This window comes from Halichoerus grypus, chromosome 8 (assembly GCF_964656455.1).
Source record: "Halichoerus grypus chromosome 8, mHalGry1.hap1.1, whole genome shotgun sequence".
NCBI classification, from domain to species: domain Eukaryota; kingdom Metazoa; phylum Chordata; class Mammalia; order Carnivora; family Phocidae; genus Halichoerus; species Halichoerus grypus.
Genome location: NC_135719.1, coordinates 119300507 through 119311276, shown reverse-complemented (window position 1 = coordinate 119311276; position 10770 = coordinate 119300507). Strand labels below are relative to the sequence as shown.

Below are 10770 nucleotides of genomic sequence, written 5' to 3'. Positions count from 1 at the left end.
GGGTGAATGTACAATGTCTGGAATGTGCTTGAGAATATCCCACCTCACCCCCAGAAAAAAACGTTACGGGGGAAGTTGACAAAACGTTAACCATGTTGAAGCTGGATGATGGGTAGGTACCTGGGGATTCATGATACTACTTGTTATGCTTTTATCTATTTGAAAATCTATGTAATAAAAAGGTTGTTTGGTGTTTTGTTTTTTTTAAGTCTCCTTGCTATGGAAGGAAAGGGCATTTTTGTCACCAGAGGCCCTTTGGATGCTTTAGAACTAGAACCAATAACATGACTTTTTGTGTCAGTCAGCTGAAAGATCAGGCACATCTGCACCTGCCTCTTCTTGGTGAACTTTAGCACTTGAGGCAAGAAGCAGGTGATAGAGACACAGCATAGGAGAACAAGGGAGGCCAGGAGAGAGAAGAGCTGTGATTTTAGGTCGAGGATTTATCAGGGCTGGTCTTTGCGCATCTATGTATCAAATTAAATGAAGTTCTATATTACCTCTGGCCTTAATCTGTAGCGGAGATCAGCATCTGTGTGATTTAAGTCCCTCCGGTGATATCTTTGATGATAAAATGGGAGAGCTGGAAGAAACTAGAATAAATATCCAACTAAACCACCTTATTTTGCACCCAGATGCAATATTATAAGAAGGTTATGGGTGGGTGGGTCGGGTGAGCTACTACTCATTAAACTAGAAGGCTGGCTTCCCCACTTTGTTCCATTTCTCCCTGGCTACCCTGACAAAATAAATAAGGCAACAAGATGAATGCACAGTTTTTATTTTCTCTAAAATTTTAGGTAAAGAGAACTTTGTAGAAAGAAACCATCTACGTGATTGAAAATGAGAAGGCCCAAACTTACTCAATATTATGTCAATTATATCTCAATAAATCTAGAAAAAAATGTTTTTCAACTCTTAAAAAGAACCGGAAAGAGAACATGGGAAGGTCCAGCTTCATGCAGTGGCTCCAGGATGCTCAGAGAAAGAAACCAAAGTCGGCCAAGAATAAGCCAAGATTTTCCTGAGTTGGTGTAACCTCTAGAGTTGTGACTAGTATCTCAAATTAAAAGGAGCCCAGAGTTTGGGTCTATAGCCCCGGGAAATACAGTATGTCACTCTGACGCTCCTGTCACATCAACTGAGCATGCTGGCTGGTGTTTCTGGTAATGGTGAGGAAACTGACTTAATTTCCCACACTCTTCTGCCATCCCTGTGCCCAGCCTGGCATCTGGCCAATCTTCCTGCCCAAAGAGGGCAGCTGACTCTGCAAGTCTTGGAGAAGAAGGCTCCGTAGGTGTGTGAACATCTTGTTCACCATGAGCCAGCCTCACAAGAGCGTTGGGTGCGCAAAGGTTTCTAGAAGAGTCGGGAGAATCGGAGCAGGGCAGGATTCTCAAGAGCAGCCAACCAGGAGGATGGTCCTTCCGAGGTGGCCTTCTCCTTGGTCCCCTTTCATTAAGGCATGCACTAGGCCTGATAAAGCTGTGGCTCCTCCACCAGCTCTACTCCCACTGGATTCCTAGAAGTTCACAGCTGACATTCCACAAGCGCTCCGCCGTTTCGTTATCTCGAGCCTTTGGAGACACCCAGGCCTTCTTGCAGTCACTGGAGGGCAGTGAAAGAGAATGAACATCCAGGAGTGGAAAACGACAGTCTGGAAAAGTTTATGGCCTCTTTCTTAGGATATATTTCTAAATGTGTAAGATACATCAGATGAAAAGGAACTAAGTGAACTGAAATGTAGTTTTAAAGTATTTTAAAAACAGGTGCGTGATAGAGTAATAAGGAGGCTTCTTTGTTAATGTATTCTATAACAAGAGCTTGCGTTGCGTCTGATAGCCACCAGCCTTTGAAGTAGGGGTGAGCAGAAGTGACACCGTGAGACATCTGCACCAAATGCCATGTGATGCGAAAATATTTCGTTTTATTGGTGACAAAGGCACAGGTAGCACTGTGACTCCTGCAGTTTACGGTCTACGTTTGTCATCAAAGGAAATGTCAAATTTCAGGGGGAGGTTAGTGAAATTGAAGACCCAATTATCTTCCCATCCAACTTCACAGACCCCTTGAATTCTATCCGTAGATCCACCTGTGCCTGATGAACCCCAGCCTAAGCACCCTGTTCTCTTTTGTTTTGGGGGGAGCAGGGGATGGGGAAGGGGCTAGATGGAGGAGGAGGTGGGGGCAGAACATAGCGCTCATGATGTTTTTCTTTAAATAGTTTTTTTTTTTAATTATAAAAGTTCTGTACAACACTTGGAAAATACAGTGCTGACAAGGAAGAAAAGCCTATTTACTTTTTCTTATACTCTTGTTTGCTTTGTGCATGAATATAGACTTTCTCTCTTCCGTCTACACAAAACTAGGATCATATTGTATCTAGTATTGAGGGAGGATATGTTTCTCTTGTTAAAAATGTATATTTTAGGGACACCTGAGTGGCTCAGTTGGTTAAGCATCTGCCTTCAGTTCAGGTCATGATGCCAGGGTCCTGGGATTGAGTCCCACATCGGGCTCCTTGCTCAGTGGAGCCTGCTTCTCCCTCTGCCTGCCACTTGTGCTCTCTCTCTGACAATAAATAAATAAAATCTTTTTTAAAAATGTATATTTCAATTATCAAGTTATAAGAAATATGTGACCTTTAAAAAAATTTTTTTAATAAGGAAATACCTGGAATAAAAGGTTAAAATCCTCCTTCACACTCCCCTGACTCTCAAACTCCCTGGAAGTAACTACTACTTACAGTTTATTGTGTATCCTTCCAGACTGTCTTCTATGTATTTACAATGAATACTTACATAGTTCTGTATTGCAGTTTTTTCTCACAATATTATATCACCGACATTTTCTGATTAATTGAATATTATTTGGAAATGTTTTAGCGACTGTATAATATTTTATCACATACTTAGAGCTGTGATGTTAAACACCTAGATATCAGGGTAGCATTGTCTTAGAGAAATATGATGTGACCCACATGTGTAATTTTAAATTTTCTAGTAAAATTTTTAAAAGTATATTTTATTTATTTTTTTAAAGATTTTATTTATTTATTTGACAGAGAGAGAGACACACCGAGAGAGGGAACACAAGCAGAGGGAGTGGGAGAGGGAGAAGCAGGCTTCCCGCTGAGCACAGAGCCCAATGCGGGGCTCGATCCCAAGACCCTGGGATCATGACCTGAGCCGACGAAGGCAGACGCTTAACTGACTGAGCCACCCAGTGCCCCAAAATAAATAAAAATCTTAAATAAATAAATAAATGGTGTGCCAATGAACAGCCTTGAACAAATGGGACAGAATAGCAGATTGGGATGGATCAAGTCATGGAATGGGAAGGAGATTTAATCTTGGGCTTCCTTTTATTCCCAACCTCTGATTGCCCGTTGAGTCTGTGGCGAGATTCAACAGTGAAATGTCTATTTCTGCATTCCAACTGATGATGCCAGTCTTGGCATTACTGGGAGAGAGTTCACCCAAGGAGAGAGGTGACCTTGCCCCAGTGCTTTGTGCTAAGTGGTATTAAAGAATTCATGAAAGAAGGCGGTCAAAAGCTTCAAGGAGAGAAAAGGATCCAGAGGGCCTGTTAATGTTCTTTCCAAGGCATAACCAATAGGGACAGTCCTTTCTAGAAGCTCTCAGAAATCTACAAAGCTTACCTGGAAATGTGGTACACAGGTATAAAACAAAACTTTCTGATGCGAGCTCCCTTGGAAAAGTAACAGCACTTGGTTTGCAGGCCCAACCCAAACCTGGATTCCATGATCAGGCACAAACTTGGCCACTAGGGTCGGGTGCAGCGCCCAGGGAGCCCTGTGCCTCACCACATACCCAGGTGATGGAGAAAACCAGGACCGCCTCCACGTACCTGAAGTACTTGCCACTCAGCGGCTCCAGGCCCTCAGCCAGGGCGCAGTGCAGGCTGGTCTGCGCCCCCTCCCGTGCCGACTTGACGAAGGGGGAGAAGATCCTCCAGAGCAGGCACAGCAGGAAGGAGTGTCGGACTAGCTCAGAGCTGACGACACCTGGGTGCACAGCGTAGGTGGTGACCCCCGTGCCTAGGGCAAAGGAAGCATAGTTAGTTCGGGGGCACATCTGAGCCCAAAGAAACAGCTCATCTCCTGCAGCAAAATGCACAAGTGGGAAGGGACTCAGAGAACGAAACGCCAGGTTCAGAAGGTGCCTCTCCTAGCCAGGTAGAATCTGATAGGAATTAATTGATCTCTCCCAGAAAGATCTATTGCCTTCTCAGCCTTCTGTGACCCACAAGGAGTGCTTGCTTGAAGGTCCTTTTATTTCAATGTCACCTTTACTCTGTGGCTTAAGTATTAATAGTAGAAAAAAACACAGGTAGTAGTAGGAGGAGGAGGAGGAGTATCAATTATTAACAGTGGTATCCTTAAAATTTCTATAGAAGGGGCTTAGGGGAAGCAACTAGTTAGAAGGCAGGAGGCTAGGACCTTGTTTTGAGCTGCAATTGCTGGGCAAGTGCATTTTATGGGGTATAGATTGAGGGGTGTTGATGGAGATAATGGATGTTAACAGGACCCCAAGACACCCCCTGGTGCCTGTACTATCTTTAGTACTTATTATGACCAGGGGCTGTGCTACGGGCTTCACGGCCATTATCTTATTTAGTTCTCAAAGAGGCTTGGAAGGTGTCCATTTATAGTTGCGGAAACTGAGCTTTCATCACAGACAGGCTATGTAAATTGCCCAGTCGTACCTTAACAGGCTGCAGGACTAAGGTCTGAACTCTGATGAAGAGTAAAGAGCATAGACTCCAGAGCTAGACTATCTGCATTTGAATCCTGGCTCAGCTAGGAAATTTGCTTGGTCAAGTTTCTTAATATATCTGTGATGAGATATAGCTATCTCTTCATTTGTAGAGTGGGGGAAACCTACCTCATAGGAATGTTGTATTAAATGAGTTTAGACGTGTATAATAATATGGCACATACAAAACTCTCAATTATTATTATTATTATTTCTTCTAACAATTACCCTACTCAACTATCTTCTGCATTCTGATAGTAAATACCATTGTTCCCAGACTCTGACTGATTCCCGGTGGCAAATGGTCTCCAGATTTTATAGATTCCTAACCCTTGTTCCAGTTTAAGCTTCACAAGGACAAGAATTATTTTTAGTCTGTTTATAACCTCATTCTCCTTAGTGTATAAAGCTACCACTGAAAGGTGCATGTTTGACATCTTGACTTCAGAAGTTTCTGTGAATCTCTAATCTAAACAGAAGACCTTGCTTTTGCTATCTTAGCCATGGCCCTTTCTCCAGTCTTACCTTGGAGCCTCTTGGCCAGCTCACGTGTAAAAAGCACATTGGCCAGCTTGCTGTGGCAATAAGCCAAACCTCGGCTGTAGCGCTTCTCACCCTGGAGGTCATGGAAGCGAATCTTGCCAGCATGGTGAAGCACTGATGACAGGTTTACCACCCGTGAAGGGGTGGACTCCTTCAGCCGCTCCAGGAGCAAGTGGGTGAGAAGAAAGTGACCTGCAAGGAAAGCCAGCAAGGGAGACTGAAGAGTGGCATGGTAGCCCAGGCTCAGGGGGTGGAAGCTGATGACAGGACTTCAGTAATAGCTCACTATCTTCTGGGTATGAACAAATTTTGGTGCTGTGATAACTCAATGCAAATGATCATTCAGTGTGAGCTAGTGTATTCCTACACTAGCTAGGCCCAGAGCTAAACTACAGATAAGGCAATACAGACCTAATCTGTATTTATTTGTCCCTCTGCCCTGTCCCAGTCAGAAGAAATGCCGCCTGCTGGCTTCTGGCCACCCTTTGGCCATGATCACACAACTGAGGGTCCAGGTACATTCATGTACGGAAGGAAGGATGGAATAGTCAGGGAAAATAATTTGCCTAAGACCAGAGAACATGTTCCATGATCTCCTCACTAGAGCCATCACCTTGAATTCTGAACCCCAGCCTCATTCATACCTTAGGTCTTCAAGGTCTGCCTCTTCCATGGTCCAACCCTTGACTTGCTTGGCCCTCAGTTATAGATGTGACCCTCTCCAGCCAAACACAGACTCCTGCACCCACCATGCCTGACCCTGCTTGGCAAGCCTTGCACTACCACAGCCCCATCTGAGAATGACATTCTTCTTGGTATCTCTCAAGTTTTGGGGTTTGTCAATGGTACAGGTAGGAGGATCTCACTTTTCTGTACTGGTCAGTGGAAAAATAGCAAAAAACCAATATGTCCAGTCTATTTGAATCCTGGGGTCTGTGAAGACCACTAGAGATTCTCAGTACTCGTATAGGGTCATCTCCATATAGAAAACAAGATGGGGTTTGTCTTGTTTTTCAGTCACTTGAAAATACTTACCTGGGCACCTGGGTGGCTCATTCAGTTAAGCAGCCAATTCATGATTTGGGCTCAGGTCATGATCTTGGGGTCCTGAGATCAAGCCCTGTGTCAGGCTCTGTGCTCAGTTGGGAGTCTGCTGGAGATTCTCTCTCTCTCTCTCTCTGACCCTCCCCCCCAACTTATTCTTTCTACTTCTCTCTCTAAAATAAATAAATGAATCTTAAAAAAAAAAAAAAAAAAACTTACCTAGGTGATTGACTCCCAAGTGGGTTTCAAAGCCATCAGCTGTCTTAGAATATGGACACATCATCACCCCTGCATTGTTGATCAGAATATGGAGCTGCTTTTCCTCTGTAGAGCAAAACCAAGGAGACCCTGTAGTTAGCACAGAGCCTACTAGCTGCCTGTTGCAATCCTGAGTATTTTCTCCTTGCCCTCGGATCTATCTCAGTGATATTTAATAAACACTGTCATTGGGTTTCTAAATTTAGCTACTGATATCTTCCTGGACACCACTCATTCATCATTCATTCATTCATTCAGCAAATGTATACTGAGTACTGACTCTGGGCCAGGCCCACTAGGCTATGCACTGGACATATAGTCATAAAACAAGACAGACATGGTCCCTGTCCTTCATTAATTTCATAGGCCTTGGTGGAAGCTAGTCATTTTCCAAAATACAGAAGAATTCTGGCAACAGCTAGTGCCTGTGGCCACAGAAGGTTGATTCTCAGGATTAGAGAAGAGAGTGACATCAGGGCCACACCTTGATGCCAAGCTGCAAGCCCAGACAGAGAGCCCGACTTTCCCATTGTTGAGGAAAAGGATGATAAGGATCCTGCCCAGCTTGTCCACTGCCAGTTCCTTGCCCTGATGGTTCAAGTGGCAGAACCTGTCCAGGGGGATTCATGGTGGCTCTGATGTAAGGGTCCCAGGTGGCGCAGGGTGGAGCAGCCACTCCCACACCCAGCTTCCTGCTTTTCTGTCTACTCACAGGGGCCTTACCTGCCAGAAAGCCCTCAGCAAAGCCTCGGATGGATTTGGTATCAGATAGGTCCAGTTTCCGCACCAGCACCTGGGAATTCTTTGTATCAGCTCGGATTTCACTGGCTGCAGACTCCCCCTTCAGTACATCTCGGCAGGCAATGTATACTCGGGCTCCTGGGGCCAAAACAAAGAGAGAATAATATGTTCAGACCCTAGGCTGAAAAAGAGGATGTAAGCTTGTGACTAGGGGACAGAGCATTCTCCCAGCCCAGCCATTCATATACGGTGAGGGGCTAGTTCACCGCCTCAGCATTCTCAAAAGTAGAACTGCTCAGTCCCTTTGCTGTCAGCTTAACCCAAGCCTGGGAATCCTGGTTTTTACACGCTGGTATTTAATGGCTTGGTACCTCCTTTTAGCATAACTGATTTGACCAATATTATACATGGACGTCATTATTTCCCTTTATACACTAGGGAAAGAGAAGGGGGGGAAGTTTGTTTAAGGGTACCGAGTAAGTTGGTGTCAGAGCTGGACTTGAATTCCAGGTTCCTTGAATTCCTGACCAGAACCTCCAAGCCCAGGAGGAAAGAGATGGAAATGTGGACAGAAGTCCCAATGAGAGGGCGCCTGGGTGGCTCAGTCGTTAAGCGTCTGCCTTCGGCTCAGGTCATGATCCCAGGGTCCTGGGATCGAGCCCCGCATCAGGCTCCCTGCTCGGCAGGAGGCCTGCTTCTCCCTCTCCCACTCCCCCTGCTTGTGGTCCTGCTCTCGCTGTCTCTCTCTCTGTCAAATAAATAAATAAAATCTTTAAAAAAAAAAAAAAAAAAAGAAGTCCCAATGAGAAAGGCAGGACGCACTGTCCTATGAACATGGAAGGGGAACGACTTGCCTCTGCGAGCCAGCTCTCTGGCTGTCTCCTTGCCGATGCCCGTGTTGGCGCCGGTGATCACCACTACCTTCCCGGGAAGCTGCACGTTTGATCTACAAACCCCACCAGCAAAGAACTTCCTACAGGCAAGGGAAACAAAAGCATTCATGCACCATCCTTCCCAATTCCAGACTGAGAGCAACAGAAAATCCATCCAGCCTCAAAGAGAAATTTCTTTAAGTTGTCATCAGGAGACCCAAAGAAGCTAATCTTCAGGGGACACTGTTTTCCCACTGGGCATCCTGCTCATCAGCTCAGGTTGGAAGGTCATGTGTCCAGAAACTACAAATGATCATTTGGACGAGCTGAATAAGTGCTCTTGAGCCAGGGCCAATGGAGACCTCCCTTGTTAGATAACACAGATGCCTAGCCCTCATCTAGAGGTTCCCAGAGGTCAGCTTCCTCCTCTAACCTGCATTTAAAACATGTGGATGATGAGCATTAGTGGAATCAGTGGTCCTGAGCTCTAGGTCTTCAATAAGCGTCAACAGTGAGTAACTGATTAACAGCGCTACAAATACGGTCTTGGGCTTCCTCTCCAGTTTTAGAGAGCCGACATCTTCAGAGGTTTTCTGCTGTCCTACTAGAGATTCCATTCTAGCCACAGCACCCAGAAAGAAACTTACCTTGTTCAGATGTCTGTGCAGAGAGCATCCTCTCACATAAAGTTGATTTGACGACTTCCAAAAAAGAGGATGGGAACAGGGCAGAACTAACATTTCCTGAGCATCATCTGACTGCCCGGCACTAGGCTAGGCACTTTCTGTAGATAACTTATTTCAATCCTCTTGCCACTCCATCATTAGCCCCATTTTATAGTGGAGAAGACTGAGGGTCAAAGAAGTTCAAGTCACTTGCTAGTAGTGGCAAACTTGGAACTTAAACCCAGGTTTCTATGCCAGGACCTAGAGCAACACTCTGTTCCTGATATGTCCATTTAATCTTCTTTATTGTCAGCAATTTTCAAATTTTTCACTCAGAACACACATTTCTGTGACACCTTCAGACATCCCACAGCAGAAGACCCATCCTGAATCATTAGTTGAGGGAGTCTCAAAGGTAAGAGAGTTTGTTTCCTTTGCAAAATGCCTGGTACTTAGCAATGAGTCCCTCAGCAATGACCTCCCATAATAACCCAGCAGGGCTACCTTGATCAGGGGCAGTGAAGAAAGGACCTAGGGACCTTCAGAGAAACCCAAGGGAATAGAGTGAAAGAGCAAGCACTCCCACCTCGGTTGTCTGTAAAGCGACTTCATAGGGTCAGCTGTCCACAGCATCACATTCAAAAGAGCCCCTTCTCTCCCAGCCCTAGGTGCTTCCTTCCCATTTTCCCACCAGGATATTCCTGACGACCTCCTTCCTGCTTTTTCTGCCTGACCTTCCCTCCCTCAGCCTCCATCCCTTTCTCTTCTTTCAGCAGCTGAGAACTCATCGATTTACAAGCTCTGTGTCTCCCAATCCAGGGCTTTGCAAAAATATTCCATGAGTTACTGAAATAAGACAAACCTGATGGATGGAGCTCTGAAGTACAGGAAAGAAAGGAGGAAGGTGAGCAGTCCCAAAATAACCAGCATCTTTTCAACTTCTTTAGTTGCTGCTGCTTTAGCAAAAGCAACTTGGACTCCAAGTCTGGTTCAAGCTCCTGGTCTGACTCCAACTCCTGGCTGCTTGGCGCTGCCTCTCCCTCCTCCAGCTCCTCTCACTCCAGGGTGCTCGGCAGCAGCCTGACTCTATCTAAGCTTGGCCCAGAATCCTATTTAAATCCGAGAGCTGTCAGAGCACAGCCTGCTGGGAGTTGTAGTCCTCGGGGAAGAGGCCAGTAGAAGGGGCAGAACGTCACACTTACTGGCAAAGGGAATGAGGGAAAAATAGAGCAACTACCTGCTAACTCTCCACCCTCAATTATTTCTCTTATCTGTGGAATGTGTTCTCCCAACATCCCCCACCCCTACTCCTGCAAGACAGAATATTTTTAACTTTAGCAACAGACCCAATGACACTTGGAATACAAGTGTGATTAAAATAGAAAGAAAGAGAAGGCAGAACCCCCCAGGAGAATGGTAAGAGAAGTCAGGAGGGTGGTTTCCCTTGGTGGGAAAGGTGTAGAGACTGGGAGGGCGCATGTTGGGAACTCCTGTGGGGTAAATGTTCTGTTCTTTGCGGTGGGTACTGGTTACAGAGGTGTGAAAATTCATTGCGTCGTACACTTGATTTGTGCACTCTTCTGTGTTTTATGTTATCCTTCAGTGACGTTAACACACATGTGTACATGCCAAGGAAAGAGTTTCAGTGCATGGGTTCTAGAGTGGAGTTCCTGGTTCAGATCCCAGCCAATCTACTTACAAGCTCCATGGCCCTGTGTAAGTTACTCAGTTTCCTCACTGTGCAATGGGTATGGTAAAAATATATACCTACCTGTTTTTTAAGTATTAAACTAATTAAATAGAAAATTTGAGACAGAAACTGGCATATAGGAAATACAGTGAAAGAGTTGGCTGTTTTGATTAATTGTA

The 10770-nt window shown here is 45.2% G+C and overlaps 1 protein-coding gene across 1 annotated transcript; it reads right to left on the bottom strand.

Moving 5' to 3' along the window:
- Nucleotides 1-765: 765 nt before the first annotated feature.
- Nucleotides 766-9967, bottom strand: RDH12 (retinol dehydrogenase 12). The gene is made up of 7 exons (XM_036071186.2): nt 9764-9967; nt 8219-8337; nt 7347-7502; nt 6585-6689; nt 5304-5513; nt 3871-4060; nt 766-1608 (listed from the first exon to the last, which is right to left on the bottom strand). The coding sequence occupies exons 1-7, from the start codon at nt 9829-9831 to the stop codon at nt 1506-1508; spliced, it is 951 nt and encodes a 316-aa protein (XP_035927079.1). The 5' UTR covers nt 9832-9967; the 3' UTR covers nt 766-1505.
- Nucleotides 9968-10770: the final 803 nt, after the last annotated feature.

Coding starts and splice junctions, on each gene's coding strand:
- RDH12 (XM_036071186.2), bottom strand. CDS start 9,831: ATGCTGGTTATTTTGGGACTGCTCACCTTCCTCCTTTCTTTCCTGTAC. Junction 8,338..9,763: donor TTCAGAGCTCCATCCATCAG/GTTTGTCTTATT, acceptor CCTTGCCTGTAG/GAAGTTCTTTGCTGGTGGGG. Junction 4,061..5,303: donor GCTGGCCAAGAGGCTCCAAG/GTAAGACTGGAG, acceptor CCTTTGCCCTAG/GCACGGGGGTCACCACCTAC.